This window comes from Merops nubicus, unplaced genomic scaffold (assembly GCF_000691845.1).
Source record: "Merops nubicus isolate BGI_N331 unplaced genomic scaffold, ASM69184v1 scaffold18422, whole genome shotgun sequence".
In the NCBI taxonomy this organism is placed as follows: domain Eukaryota; kingdom Metazoa; phylum Chordata; class Aves; order Coraciiformes; family Meropidae; genus Merops; species Merops nubicus.
Window position 1 is genome coordinate 88,352 of NW_008595821.1, and position 16,481 is coordinate 104,832.

Genomic DNA, 16,481 nt, shown 5'->3' on the forward strand with positions numbered 1-16,481 from the left:
AAAAACCTATTTAATGTTGAGGAAGGATTTCGAACAGAAGCAAGGGTTAAACATTAACAGAATGAGGAGATTGCCTGGGTCCAGATATTGGAATGAGGGACCCAGAAGCAGAAGAGTCCTGCAGAGAACTTGCTCAGAAAACTACCAGTAGTACTATTAAGGGTAGGAGAAAGCCATATGACCAGTTTAAAGAGTTTAGCATTGGTGAATAGCAATGTTTTGTTGTCCTCCAGGAGGATGTCTGGCTCTTTTTTTTTGCTATTCTCATCTCAGCATCTAGTGCTGACTATGAAGTCTGTAAGTCCACTAGGGAGTAAGTCTATGAAAGTGACCTCCAGACCATTATACCAGTCATTTTAGAGACCTGTTTGTGAACCCTGCCTGGGGATGCTGGCTCCCCCAGGATCCTCCATCTGCAGTGGGAAGCCGCCTTAAGAACAGACAGAGCCACATGAGAGCACCCAACCGTGATCTACTTAAAGCTGCCTCCAGAGGCCCTTACCATACTCTGCAGCTGTGCTACCTTGGACCTATAGCAACTGGTATAAATTCCTCCTTCCTGCTTCTATGATTCTTTTTGCATTTAACTCAGATTCCTAGAGACGTCTGTTCTCCATATTTCCTTCCTTTCTTTTCAGAAAATTTGATCATTATCACATCCTCTTTATATCAAACACAAATGCAGTCATTATCATAGAATCACAGAATCATGGATTTGTGTTGGAAGGGACCTTCCAGATTGACCAGTTCCAACACCCCTGCCCTGGTCAGGGACATCTCCCACTAGACCAGGTTGCAGAAATCTCCACCTAAACTGGTCTTGAACACCTCCAGTGATGTAGCATCCATAAATTCCCTGGGCAATCTGCTCCAGTGTCTCCACAACCTCATAATGAAGAACATCTTCCTTACATCTAATCTAAATGTACTGCCTTCCAGCTTGAACCCACTACCCCTCATCCTATCAGTACAAGCCCTGTAGGCCCCATCCAGATACTGGAGGGCAATAATAAGATCTCCCCAGAGCCTTCTCTTCTCCAGGCTAAACAACCCAAACTCCCTCATCCTGTCCTCATAGGAGAAGTGTTTCAGCCCTCTGATCACCTTTGTGGTCCTCTTCTGAACCCTGGAAACCATGATTTCTGTGGAAAGAAGTACATATCTTTCTTGTGTTGGGGGCTCCAACATCCAATATCACTACTTGGACATCAAGCCGTTGACCACAACCATCCAGCCAATTCCTCATCCACCAAGTGGTCCATCCGTCCACTTCTCCCAACCTTTTACTGTTTTCTAGACTTGCCCTTCCTGTGTTACTCCATTTTTTCTGCAATATTCCATTCATTCATTTATATATTGCCAGAATGGATCCTCGAGGTTTTGATATTAATAAGGCACTTGAATGCTATTACTAGCCTGTGTGTTCCTTTTCTGGTTACCCATTCAGAGTCCCTTCTGCCACTACTGCCATGTCACAGCTCCACCTGAGTATCCCACCTCTGGCAGCCTTTTGCTGTTTGCTCCCATGCTTATCCACATGTGGAGTGTCAGGCAAGAGAGGGGCCTTTGGGACAGTCACCTGCCTGCAAGCCTACTTTGACTGCTCTGAAACAAATAACAAAACAGGGATTCTTTACAGTAGTTAATGCAATTAAGAATATTTATGTAGTTAAATTATATAGTAAAAGTCATATATTAAATGTGAAGAAGGACAAAATATGTTATTTTACAGATATTTATTGTTCAAATATCTTGGAGTATTAAATGAAGACCTGATAGTTTATTCTATTGGTTTGGTTTTTTTTTTTTTCAGTAGATTTTCTAAAGGCTTAGTTTCCTTTCCAGCAATTTTCAAACATTTTTCTTTGATTCATCTCCCCTAAAAGATCTTACAAAACAGGATCTGATCAGTGCTTGTGAAGCACAGAAAACTTTCAAACGTTTTAATTAATTAGTGTTTTGTTGATTTGCCAGATTACACCCTTGAAATATACTACAAATAGCCTTCTTTATTACTCTTTTATCACAGCAATATGGGTGGTGTGTGAAAAATGATTTGGCTGCAGGTCCTCTCTGAACTCAGCTCCACTGAGAGAGGGAAGGAGCAGTAAAATCTGAAAACAACTTATCTTCCATTGATGGCAAGGACAAACCCTCAAAACCCACCACTAAGAACAATTACCGGACACCATGATTATGCCTGCTAGGTATAAAAGTCATGGACGTAATTTGAAATACAGTATTTGTAGCTTTCCTCAGAATTCTGTTCAAGGTAAAAAGAATTACTTGGATTTAAAAAGTTTAAAAATTCAGTTATTGCCATTTCTCTACTCTGCCCACCAATCTAAGTGAGGCAAAACACAACATGGCAAAAGGTAAAAAGACAGTACTTTCATTGCACGTAGAAAATGTGGGACTGGACATTCAAATCTCCCCATGAACCACAGAGCAGGCACAGAAAAGGCATGAGGACAAGTACCCTGACACCCTCTGAACCTGCGTGGAGGCAGCCGAAGGACCTTGGCTGGTTCACCCTGAGGTCAGGGGAAGTCCAGCTTGCCATCTAGAAGGGAAGCCAAAAGCACAAATTATAGCCAAATGCGTTCTTTGCTTTTGTGCTGAGACAGGGCTGAGCCACACGGGGAAACAGCAGCCAACACTGCTATTTGCACTTCTAGCAGAGATGGGGAAAGAGCTGGTCATTACGGCCCTGGACTGTGTTTGAACCAGGGATGGGGGATGAAAGGCTCTACATTACAATTCCCCAAAGGAATGTGCTTTCCATTTACGAAATGGCTGCACACAAGGGCAGAAAGAATTTCTATCCATTTAAATTCCAGGAAACAGTAGATGCATTTTGCTTTGAAAAACAAAGCAATAACACAGGAATGATCTCAGCCATTAGTCTAGTTCTGCCTAATGGTGCCCCAGTTCTCTTCTCAGCCTTGTCCGTTCCTGTCACAATTTTGTGTTTCAGGTTCTCAGATACCTTTCTTCCAAATATCATGGAGAATGGTATAAATATTTCTTTTAGTAATTTTGACAGATTCCAACTGAGAATTTCTTTATGGAAAGGTGAATGAGGAAAACAACTTCCTTTTTATAATGCCACAAATATATTTCAGATGATCTTTGCAGAAACAGAGTTTATAGAAGATAAAGGTCCTTGCTGCTAACCTCACCTCCTGAACAAGATGCCACGTGAGGCCATGGTTGGTGGAGTAGTCCAGTTTCACCTGGTTGTCCATATGAGGAGTAAATGCCTGACCACAGCCCATCACCAAGTTGAACTGTATCATATATGAAGCTCCGATCTGCATAGACTGGGTCTCCACGTAGCGCATGCTAGAAGCTAGCTTTGAATCTCCTGTAAAACTGAGAGGTGTAAGGAAAGAATCAGGATCCATCCCCAAAATAATTCAAAAGGGAACATTTTGAATGGTTCTGGGTTAAACACAGTGATGCTTATTCCTTTGTTCTGCAAATTGGCACCAGGGATGAGACCATGCACAGAAGCATCTTCCATTATTACTTCTGCAAATTACCAGCAAGGCCTTGATGTTTCCCAGAGTGTAAAACTCCAAATTATTCTGTTAGTTCTTACTATATGCTCTTTGTATTAACGATCAAATTAGGATCAAGTAAAGGATAACATAGAGAAAAACAACATAAAGTAAGTTAATTCCCCAGGAGCATCCCTTGCCTAAGGTCATGTCACAATAACAGCTGTGGTTTCATTTAAACACTGGACAGTAAAGATACACTATACTTAGCTTCAAATAATTTTATTACATATTTTAATTCCAATGATTTTCAAGTGATTCTATATGCAATGCATTCACTGACTTATGATTGTGTTTCAGAATTAATATTGACTGTCCTCAGCTTCTTTTCTACTGCATGTACTGGTATAAGAGTTATATAACAGAGTGCATTGAAGAAGATAATTTTGTCAGCAGTATTGTTTGGAACACAACAAGCCTCATATATGTTACAAGGTATCACACACATGGTAGCACAATATGTAGTTTGAAATTGCAAGGTTCTTCCTATTTAAATGTGTGTTTTTCTTCTATGCACTATTCAAAAAGAAAAAAAAAAAAAACCAAACCGACCAACCACCAACCAAACAAATGCAAGGAGGATATAAGGAGGAAGTAATAACTTGCACACCAGCCTTCAAAATAGAATGCTTTTAAGAACATTCATGTAGAATGAAAATTGCTTCCTAGTCCTTAGTTTGAGACATTTTGTTGGTGTCTTCAGAAGCACTGTAGTCCTTTCAATTTGAACAATAAGACTATTCTTAAATGTGAACAATTTAGGATAGGCATTGCAACTTCTTAAAGATAATCATGGCACATCATCATGCAAAAATAAAAAGCTACATTCAATACAGTGGTGATGAAGAGAATAATTTGGTTCCAGGCTGACCTTATGGTTGAGTAAGCTTAAATCAGAAATTCGAAACCTTCAATGCTGTATAATAAAACACATTCATTTCTACCCTGAAATGCTGGGGTCTGAACCCCGAGCCCCGAATTAAGGTTGACATAGGGGTGATTCCCACAACCCTTCATAAAGAGGTGGTGAGTTTGCCTTATAGCTTCCCCCCAGGGTGTGGCCGGCCCTGCAGGGAGAGCCAGAAGGGAAATGAGCCCCAGGGGTCCCGCAGTGAGTTGACAAAGGTCAGGTGTCTGCTTGGGGATAAAAGCTGGGACCACTTGCAGGGAGTCAGGAGTGTCTGTCTGTGGAGTGCACTCCCCAGAGCTTCCTGGTTCAGGGCAGACCTCCTGACTCTCCCTGGAGCTGGGCCCCAGTCTGCTCAAGACTTTTGAGAATGCGGGCGGATCGGGTGAGAGTCGCCATGTGGGCACCTTTCTCTTACGTGTTCTACTTGCTGGTCTGGCCGGTTCCCATGCCAACTGTGGGCAACCTTGGGTCTCTGTTTGTACCACCTGTTGTGGGCCGAGTTACGTCCTTTGTGAGATTGTTGGGGGTGGCTTCAATTATGTACCAGCTGATGGATCTGTTTGTACCCCCAGTGATCATTCATGCAATGTCCTTCTTGTCTACAATACAGTCTGCATATTGGTTTCTCTTGCTGCTGGTGCTATAATTTTTGTTGGGCCTGGTCATTGGCAGAACATACCCCTGTAAAATTCAAGGTCACGATGAAGTTGGTGTAAGGACTAGGAATACAAGTCAGCGTTACTTAGCATTCTCTGAAATTAATTCACTGACCCGCACTGTTTTCTATAGCATCCTTTCCAAAGAGAGCAGTTATATCATAAATGTCAGCATCCTGCCTTAAAGCTTTAGAAAAAATTACTGAAAGCTGCCATTAGTTTTGTCATTATCAAATTGCTGTTACTTGGCACAAATTAAGATCCAGGCTCCTTTTTACTCTCAGACTTTGCTACCCAGTCTATGTCAGTCAGCACAATGAACCAACTGTGGATGGGCATTCCCTTCACTACTGAGGCACTGTCACAGACAGGACCAAAAGGCAATAAGTTGCCTTGGAAAACCATATCTCAACTGGTTCTCTTTCAGTCAGTGTTGTCAGTGTTTTTCTTCTCAATGTGAAGGATAATTTTAAGCTGAGCAGAGTATAGAATGCACATTTGTCAGTGGTCCAGCTGGCAAACTATGGTTTGTGGCTTCGTTGTTAGAACTCAATGCATCTCAGAAGAATTTGTTTGGATAATGCCTGTATTTATTTTTCTTCCAATCTTTACCTTGTACTTTTCAAAATGACAAACCCCTGCAAATTAAAAAGTTAAAACTCACTTGGTCTGACATAGCTTTAATTTCTAAAATGCAGATTGAAATTTCATGGCCGACATGTGAAGTCAAAGTTTTTACCGAAGCCGTCTTGGGAAATCTGTGCCAGTACAACCACGCTCTTCAGGTATCAGTCAGTCATGTGCAGTGCAATCAGCTGAAAGCTGATTGAATCAGCTTTGGAAAATGATTTGGCATTGCACGCATAAACCTGGGAACATTTTATGACTGTGTCACAGTTATGGAAAGGTCATCTTAATAAAGGAGTTGAAACTAAACAGTTTGATGAAGCTGTCTTTCCCAAAGTGATCGAAGAGAAGTGGAAGGGCTGGTACTGAGCCTAGGTACAAAGAATTAAAATTTTTGTCTTTGTCTCTACAAAAATTTCCTCTATTCAATATTACTGGTGTAAAACTAGGAAAAAATAATCTTAAACTCTTATCTTTTTTACTGGCGGCATTCAGGCAATGTCTAAAATACTTCAATTTTAGTATTCAAGTATAGTTTTCATTTAGTAACTTACCCACTGGCTATTGTACATAGTACATTAAGTAAGCATTGTTTTGAAGTCAAAACAGCTCTTTAAAATGGATATTAAATGTGGAAAAGGATGCTAGTGATGAGAAGAAGATTCTGTGGTGCTCTACAAGAGGCTCTTTTAAGGGGAGGAAATCACATTCTGGGTTCACAAAGTCCTTTATCATCCACAAATTGCCTCTGGCTGAGCAAGGGTAGCATTAAAGGTGAGGGGTTCCACCTTATTTGCCACTTCTTCACCCTCCAGCTCTTCTCTGTGTGCATGGTTAGGGGTTGTGCTCTTTTGCTGGAATATCAAATGTTTTCTTTGTTCTGGAAGCCGTGCAGCTGGAATATGTTTCCTTATTTTGTAAAAGACAGGGTACTGTCCCTGGCATAACAATAATTAACTAAAAAATCTTCAGAAATGAGAATGCAGAGGCTACAATTTTGTATAAATATGTAGCTGTGAGTTGGTTTCTAGCGCGTATATAATTAGACCTGCAGAGGCACAGGAACACAATACCCATAGGTGCCCTCAGAACAATCGCTCACCCTCCAAGCACTGCCAACTAATTGGTACTTCTGGGAATGATATCACAGCCAATGTCAGCCAGTCTATGCTGCTCCAAACTGCTCGGGGATCCCCAGAGTTACCATATTTTCAAGGCCAGTACTTTCAGGAATACTGAAAAGCCACATGTATGCAGCTAGTTTTCTAAAGCTGCATTGGCCAAGAATATTGACATGATGGCCAAATACTCATGCCTGCTACAGCTTTGCTTCCATCAAAGACAGCACTCATTTATGTCTTTTTTCATCACATCATACCTACTTTGCTAAACAATTCCTAAATGTATTAGTATGTTTTAATTAAGTCGTTACCTGAAAGAAGGTTTTTTTTTGTGTTACATAGTCATAATTAATCTAAAAGACAAAACATTTTGTAAACACAAGTAAGCTGTCAAGCTGATGTAGGACAGTTATATTACATTGTTCCACAAGGGTAGTCCATTATGAGCAAGATTTACAGTCTTCCTCCAGCCTTCTCCAAAGATAGTGGGACACTCTAGTGTCCATTACATCAAATAAAATTGTAATGCTGTAATCTGACTGAAGACAGTTTATTTATAAAATGTTATTTTATTTATGTCCAGATGGATATTATAAAAAAGAGAAAAATTAAGTGTTAGCATCTTTATCGATACTTAACTGCATTTCAGCAAGTGGCTGTAAATAGTCTGTAATACTCCAGAGGCATTTGGGTCAAAACCTTCCCTGCATATGAGCATTTTGAGGAAGTGGTGAATTACGGTACATCATTGTACACTTGCGGTAAAAAAGTCTAAGAACTAATCCAAAACAAAATGCTGATGTTTACAATGAAATATAATGACTATTCCAGATATAGACCATTAGAAGACACTGAAAAATCACCTTTACTTAAAACGTATGTGTATCAACAAACCCCTGTTTTCTAAATGAAGGTAGATATTGAAAAGAAGAACCTCTCTCTTCAATTAAAAGTAAAAAATCTCACTCCTTATGTTCCCCAATTTTAAGGGTAAATATTTCTGATTTACAGATTTTAAGGCAGAAACAGAGGCCTAATAAACAATTAAAGGTAATTCAGTGAAAACAGGCCTGGAGATGACACCCTGTAAAATGATTTATAGCATATTTACCATAGTTCTACTAATGAAAAAGCAGTTGTCAGACTTTTCTCAAGAGGATGGTGTCAGTGCTAGCAAACTCTACTCATAGAAAGTCATGAGTTAGAAAATGAGAACCAAATGGACTCACAGCTGGGAAAAGCCAACAATAATTAATTTAACTAGCAGCCATTTGTACAGACTTTGTGTAAGTTTGAAAATTTCCCTTGAGAGAAACAAGGTCAGTGAAGGATAGAGTTCATGTCTTCGAGTGATAATGAAAAATACATAAATAGTAAGGACATACTGCAAAGGCTTTGATTCTTTTTTTGGTGAATGGAAAGTTAAACATTTCCACTATGACTGAGTCCTACAAATCTTAGCAAATATATGGGATGGAGAATTTATCGTAGTGTTTATTATTCTGATTCTGACTTAGAGTCGTTGGAGGAAAACAGAGGAACCTCTTAAATAAGCAACCCCCCTCTTCATGATAAACTAGTCTTACAAGAACAGAGGGAAAACGATGTCATTAAAGGGCTTTCATTCCAACTCTTTGATGAGCAAGATGCAAACAGTTTGAGCCCTAACATGTTGTTTCATTTTAATGAGCAGCGAGTACCTTCCTTGTCCTTATTAAAGTGGTTAATGGTGCTTCTACTGCCTCATTATCACCACTAGAACACATTCGATGTTGTTCCTACCACTAAGCCAACTCCTTTTAGTTTGACAGATGATCAGAAAGTCAAATCAGATTGCTCAGAGATACTTGTTAATAAAATTCCAGCAGTGTTTCTTTGAGTGTCTATGGGGATGCTAACATTATTTATATTTCCTTGAGGTTTTTCTATAATTACTGTGATTGTATTTTCTCCAAATAAATATATCTATGCCAGTTAAAACCATACTGGGTACATCTATTGATCAGATTAACATAAAACTGTTATTTGGTTTTAATCAAAACATAGAGACTAAATTGAGCTTCCCTTCTATTAATTCCAAACGTTACACATGCACTCCAGAATTAAATTTTTGTGAAGCAGGTTAATGTTTTACTAAAAAGGCTTAATTTTACACAATCCTAACAGAATTGTATTTTCTTTGGTTTTCACTCCTTTTTAATTCCCCCCCCTCCCTTTTTTTGTTTGTTTGTGTGTTTTGGGACAGTTGATGTTTTCTTGGTTTTGCTTCTAAATACACAGCATATTTGAGGCGTAATTGCAGTATGTCATAATGCTGATCACAGAGTAAAGGACTAAGTGGATGCAATACCAGAGAAAATGACTATAAAGGACTAATGTCATTCTACCAGCATTATTCTGCCTTTCCTTTTTTGAGTGTTATCTAATGGCTATGCAAACAGATCTAAACATCACTTACAAAATACTCAGTCTGTACTTAACAGATTATTTAATAACATGTGTGACCATATTAACCTGACCAGATTTTAGGTGAAGATTATGAACATTTTCTAAATTGTTTCTATTAGGATATTCTTTAAATATTTTGTGGGGAAAGAATGCTTCATTCAAGGGTCCCTTCAAACATAAATCTCTGTGCAATGACATGCAAAAACTTACTGCTAATTACAGCTAGATTAGCAAATGTATCTTTGTCCATAATATGAGGCTGAGACACAATTACTCTGAACAGCTGCCAGAAAGACTCTTCTGCACAAATCACTTGGTTCTTAGCAGGATAAACAGACAAAGAAAGCAAAAGTAGAACAGAAAGTAGTATGTGTTTCTCACCAAAGAGTCCAGTCATGTCCACAGTAAGGCTGAACATTTCCCAGGTAGAATCCCAGAGACTGTGTGACTTCAACAAGGTTGGTGAAGTCCAGACTGATGCTATTGAAAAGCACAGAGGTCATGATAATTTCATCAATTGCCCACACATCTTCGCCTTGAGAAGAGTGATACGGTTGCCACCATCTGAACTGAATGCCAACCTGTCTTGCATCTTCAGGCAGCTCCACTGAAATTATTCTGGAAACCAAAACAAAATTATTATTAAAAGTTTTGCTGCTCATAGTTATTCCATGGAGATGTGTTTTATGTGTTTTTTTTTTTTTTCCCTGACCCTAAAAGTCATGGGTTAAATTTAACCCACAATTACCTTAGCATCTATTGGTATATCATCTATCACTATCAGGAGAATTGTTAATTTATTTAGTAGTCAATGTATTTTTTGAAAGACAGCCATGTGCAAAAGCCACAAAAAAGCTTTCCACCAGTTTTGTAGATTTTGCTGCTACTGTGGAGCCTTCTGTAAATTTAAAGGTGTTCTTCCTTGCCAGAACATATTTGAATGCACTCTATTTGAAGCCTAGAAGATTAGAGTGGCAAATGGGTGATCAGCTGACAAAGACTTGTGAACTCCATTTTCTCAGGCTCTGAATTTTATGCTGATCTGAAGACACGTATCTTCTTAACATCTGTGCTTGTTTCTGCACAGCACTGATATCATGCCTGTGTTTCTCTTGCTCTGGAAGAACCCACCACTCTAAATCACTATGTTCAAGTGGATAAGCTTCATCTTGTCCGACAGTGTCTTTTATGGCAGACACTTTTCTTCTGTAGTTGCACAGAGATGCAGCCGGAAGTGAGTCCCAGGCACTTCTCCTGGTATGTAAGGTCACCTGATTTGTCATGGCAGCTATGTCAACAAACCTATAATTGACTAACTGTAAAGAAAATTAAGAGTATTACCTAATTTCCAGGAGCAATTATTGTACACAGCAGCAGGAAGCATGCATTAATTGACACAGCAACGACACCCTCTTGAAAGCTCCATAAATCACCAGGACCATGGTGCCCCATGCAACTCACGTGAGCTGTGAAACAGGCTGGCAACATGGACATTTGTCTCCATCCATATACAGTTGCTTGCTGTTAAAAGGGTTTTTGGCAAGCTTATCATGTAGCTGATATTTTTCTTTCTCTCTTAGAGGAAATGTGGATAAAATGACAAATCAGGTGAACTGGAAACATCATTTTATACTTTAGTGCCAAGGGGTATTTTTTCTACATTTAAGACTTTCTAAGCTGCATGTTGTAATGTTTTGTTCTGTGCATATGAAACAGTCTTGTGCCTGTGGCACTCTTCATATAAAACCACACTCTTAAAAATTACTTGTTAAACTGTCCTTGTAAAGAGTAAAATTATAATACTGTTTTCGAATGTCACACTGAATTTAAAGAAGGATATTCTAATCCATTAGAAAGAAAAAAAATGCCAGAACCAACCAACCAACCAAATAAAAAATGTCTTGGCTAAAGAGGTGGGAAGCACTCAAAAAGTCAGGCTGGCTTTTCCAGGACCTGCCTTCTGCTAGTCATAGGCTGGAAGGAGCAGTGCTGGGGGACAGCCGGAGGTGATGTCCCCGCAATGAGGGACCAGCAGTACAAACACTTTATGTATGGTGGATAGATTTCTTTTGCTGCTCAAATAAATATGCCTAAATGACTTCATACTCTTCTGAGAGAAAGACCAAGCCCCATTACTCTCTGTCATATGAATAAACTACAAGGACTTCCTTTCTACCATGGGTTCCCCAGTAAGCAGCAACTCTATGACTTTTTGGGTCAATTTTTAAAGGCACAAATGCCACTAAATCACTACCGGTGATAAAAGGAACAAATTATTTTGTCTTCCATAGTTCAGTATGGAAAACTTAGATTAGATTTAAGGAGGAAGTTCTTCTCTATGATGATAGCGAGACACTGGAACAGGTTGCCCAGGGAAGTTGTGAAGGCCCTAACACTGGAGATGTTCAAGAACAGATTGTATGGGGCCTTATGCAACCTGGTCTAGTGGTAGGTGTCCCTGCCCATGGCTGAGGGTTTTGGAACTTGATGATATTTAAGGTCCCTTCCAACCCAAACCATTCCATGATTCTATGAAACCTGAGGAAAGCCAATATTGTGGCTAGGAGGAGCACTATATCCAGCATATGCCATGAAGCACTTGGTATTTGTGTGAGTTAATGCTGTGTTATAATCCTGGGTATTTTTCTCTGCTGGTGGCTGTTTTTAATGCATTCATCTTCCCTTTCACTCTTAACTCTCATAAGCTCACCCATGTAGACACTAATTCTCACCGACAGTAATTTACAGAAAATCCTAAATCATGACATATATCACTGATACATCTATCAGATGTTAAAATATTTAACACACGTTAAAATAAATTTCTCATCCCAAGGGATTAAGCAAATGGAATTTAAAAATGTTGGTATAAACTGACGTATAAGGCACATATGTTAGTATGCAGAACCTGACTGCATCTCCAGTTATAACAGCTTCTCCTGTCTCACTTTGATTTGTTGGAGATAGATGGAGAGGGAGGGGGATTCTTGCTAACGACTTTTCTGCTGCAGAGAAGAAAAGTGTTCCAACTAACATTACCAACTACCATTAGATTTTTTAAAAACCAGCTGGGAGACCTTTGCTCTGATCTCATTCTTTCAAGCTATGCGCATACCTAATATTGAAAAGCCACCGCTGTTCTGCTCAGAAGAAAAATGCAGCTGTCAAATGTTAGCAGATTAAATGCACCTTTTCAGCAGAACATTAAATGTTTAATTATTTTTTGTATGACTGAAGATTAATTAAATTTCTGGATACAGATTGATTGCCAGACTTTGCAGCAGTCCATCTATGTTACCAAAGAAGCTGATATTTTCAGAAAACATAATATATAAAGGTAAAGCTTCCTTTGTGTTCTTCATCATAATTATTGCCAGCATTAACTTCAAGTTTGCATGTCTGTCACTCTTCCTTCTACCCAGAGTGGACTATACATAGCTCATGGCAAAACCTTCTGACCTGTCTATGTTGTGCTTAGCTCTTTGCCCTGTCAGAACAACAGAAATTGTGTTTCATACTTAATCTGTAACAGCAAAAAAAAAAAATCTCTAGCATCAATATTATTTATGACATTTATATCTTAAACTTCATTAAAAGTAGTCACCGGAATGTGCATTTTCCTTTTTGTTATAAAAAATTTCATATTGCTATATATTAAAAAGCTTTAGGGAAATACAACTTTTACAGCCATGATCTTGAAACTAAGAAGTAGAAACAGGGCCATATAAAGTATATATGTGACTATAATAAAGGATGGGAAACGAAATTTTGAAGAAGGCTTATGAGTATTTCAACTCTTAGGATCCTTCCTTTAAAGATTCAGAAACTGAAGTCTGCATGCAAATACAGTCATTCCTCTCAGATTTTTCAGTTGTTATAGCTCCCAGGAAATAAATTTAAAGTTACAGATTTGTTTTCCCCATTAGATTATTTTTAATCTCATTTCGTATATTGTAATTTTGTATGGAGTTATTAACAAGTTGAAGAAATCTAACATTTAAAAAACCCTGCACTGTTCTGAGCTCAGTAAATACAAATAATGAAAGCTACACACAGTTAAATTGACTTGCAGACTATCTACAGTCCCACCTTGGGGGCTGCCTCAGGCAATATTCTGGAACTGGGTGTAGGGGAAAAGAAGACTCAGTGCAGAGCCACCCTGGGGCAGGGATGGACCAGCTGGGGCAGGACCCATGGTCAAAATATTGGCTCTGCCTTGCCTGTGTCCCTTGCAGAGCATCTGCTTTCGTTGGGATTTATTTGCTCTGGTGCAGCACCACATAAATGTGGATGCTTCTAGGTTTAAGTCAGTTTGCACAGAACCTGTCCAGTTTGTTCGGGGCTTGTGGTGGAGACTCCTGATTTTGAATTGTTTTATTAAAATTGGTGGGTGGTCTCGCAAATGCAACAGTAACAAATACTTTCTTCTCTAAATGCATCAGATACATTCCTCTCTAATCTGATGCCAAACATAGTTGTTGCTAGATGAGATGAGCTCTTTGTTCGGCTTCTCTGATTTGCACAATTCCCAGGCACAGTCACCAGCAGGTCCTCCCAGGGCACTGAGTCCAACCCACGGGCACAAAGTGGTGTAATCCCCTTCATAATGGAAGCAAGCACAGTTTCCCCACTGACCTGGAGAGACCCTCATGGTCAAGTTTTGCCTCAGGAGTCCTGTGCTTCTTGCAACCTCCTAATCCCAGAGAATGCTGTAGTAAAGGTATATATAGCTTCAAAGCTACAAATAATTTATGTTAATTTTCTTTACAAATGTCTCCTTCCATGGGAAGACACATGCCCCTATCTCTCACAAGTACATTTCTATCCTTTATCCTGCACTACCTCAGCTTGTTTTGTTGCACCACCTGAGACTCCAATGCCATTAAGTCGATGAGTTAATTTTTACAGAAGCAGGCAAAACTGGAAAGTGCCCAGAACAACTGCAAAATTTTAACGAAAAGTGATAACTTTCAGTGCGCAGTAGAAGATCTTCACTCACCCGACACTATGCGGACAGATGTATTTAATCTCTGCAATGCAGTGACTACAACAAAATTAACTGCACGCAGGTAGCACTCCTCACAGTACTTATGCGTATACCTTGGCTCGTGGTAGTTGAGGTACGAATAGTGTTCCAGTAGTTTCCAGGTAATCCCGTTGTCGTAGGAGTAGTGCAGCAGCACTCCTTCCCCGGGCTGGTCGGGTGCTTTGCAGGTGCTCAGCACTGACTTGCTGCCCAGGCGTAGTGTGAACTGCAGGAACCTGGGTCAGAATCACACAAATATTTATAGGGTACCATTTGCATAGTGCTTTTTGTTTGTGTTTCTTTCCTAACCAGGTTGTTTTCAGATCTTCTCAATCCAGACAAATTCGGATAAATATCAGTTATGGGGTTTTGTATGTCCCATTTGTTTTTACAGTCAAGTAATGCAATGTGGCACATATAGTTAAAGAATGCCAATCATTACAGGATTTAATTATTTATTAGGCACTGAAGGGGAGGCAGAGATTGTGAATGGATCTAATCAGCTGCCACAAGCTGTCAAATAAACACAACCTTATAAATAATTAATTAGCACTTGGCTTTGACACTCAGGTTTGATATTAACATTTCATATTTTCCATCTGAGCTGTACCGTAACTTCCCTCCAGTCTGTTCTGGGCTCTGTTGGTGACAAAGCAAGTGGAAAAAAGGCAAGGCTATGAAATCACCATTAAAATATGGAAGTAGGAGTTTTAAAAAACTTTTCTGCCTGATAAAACAATCTGCTTAATAATACACAAGGTTGTAGCTGGAAGGGGAGGGCTCCTCCAATTTCATTGCCCCACTAGACTGCTCTTTCCCTCTCACCTGGACTGGGAGCTGTCGAGGAAAGAGGTGATAAGCTGACGCCTCCCATCCTTGTTGAAGACCAGGGCCTTGCCACTGGCCAGGACACCGCAGCCAAAGCTGACCTCAGCCCCCCGGATGGAGTAAAAATTGTGGTAGGAGGAGAGGCGGGAGCTGGCGAAGCTCTCAGAGATGAACATGGGGAAGGTCTGCGATGCCATCTCACATGCTGGCCCTGAAAAGCCGGGGTCGCATCTGTGAGGGTGAGGAAGATTGAACAGCATCATTAATGACACATCTTCCCCTGTGGTCGACTGGCAAACCGACACAGTCGCTGCAGGTGCTCATGAACAGAAGATGCCTGCAAAGTCTCTCTCAAATCTAAGGTCTAAGAACTTCTTTAAACTCTATTTTGGTATTGCATAGCCAGTGACTTTCTTTTAGCTAGCACTTTTCCAGTTTAAAATAATCATAGTTATGAACATCTTACCAATCTCTACATAACACATGGTACAGAAATATTTGTCTTCGTTTTTGGAACAAAAATACTGCTGATATAATTTATAGTTGTTCATATGTAAAACGATTAATTTGCTTTTATTTGTAGTATTTCAGATACAATTACAAGAAACTGGATAACAATAGAATGTCCTGTGGGTCATGCTCTTGTTAAGAGCTAAAAATAATTGCAGCAATGTTTTGAACGTGCTTACTAGTTTTGAGTAAGTACATTTACTTTTTAGGCTGGAACCTTTTTAACAAGCCTGATTTTCAGAAAAAAAGGTGAAGTGCTGACCTTCTGTCCTTGACTTCTGTTAGGCTGTGCGATATTTGAACTATGAAAATTGTGATTCTTTCTCTAAATTTAATACAAAAGTGATACAATCCCAAATCACCTCTAAAACTAGTATAAAGCATGCACCACTGACATTCCAGTGTGCTCTGTAGCACATTTTAAGGTGAACTGGAAGTTAGACTCTCTCCAAAAAGAAAATGATATTAAAAGAAAATTATAAGTGCTGCTGTTTAGAAAGATTGACCTTTAGCTCTTCAGTGAGCTTTGTGCATTCTGGGGCTATGCTAATTTTATATTCAGTCATCTCAAAAAGCACAGGCTGAAATGAAAATCAGTTCAACTTTCAGACCGTCAAGTGAACTATGTGACAGAAATTGAGTACAAGTACTGAATTATAACTCTTACTTGCAGCCATTTCTAGTGCACTGTCCTCGCCCTGAGCAGAATTTGAGGCAAGATGGACCAATATAAACTGCAGAGGAAAGAAATCAGTTAAGTGTCATGTTATGTGATAAACAGAATATAACAAA

General features: G+C 39.4%; 1 protein-coding gene across 1 annotated transcript in view; it reads right to left on the reverse strand.

Moving 5' to 3' along the window:
* RELN (reelin) overlaps positions 1 to 16,481 on the reverse strand; it is a gene marked incomplete at its 5' end in the record, with an annotated part of 111,570 nt that overhangs the window by 83,162 nt on the left and 11,927 nt on the right. Inside the window, 5 exons of the mRNA XM_008936202.1 lie at positions 3,183 to 3,375; positions 9,707 to 9,943; positions 14,426 to 14,587; positions 15,177 to 15,410; positions 16,357 to 16,423. Coding sequence (XP_008934450.1) covers positions 3,183 to 3,375; positions 9,707 to 9,943; positions 14,426 to 14,587; positions 15,177 to 15,410; positions 16,357 to 16,423 — 893 coding nt within the window. The remainder of the gene's footprint in view (positions 1 to 3,182; positions 3,376 to 9,706; positions 9,944 to 14,425; positions 14,588 to 15,176; positions 15,411 to 16,356; positions 16,424 to 16,481) is intronic.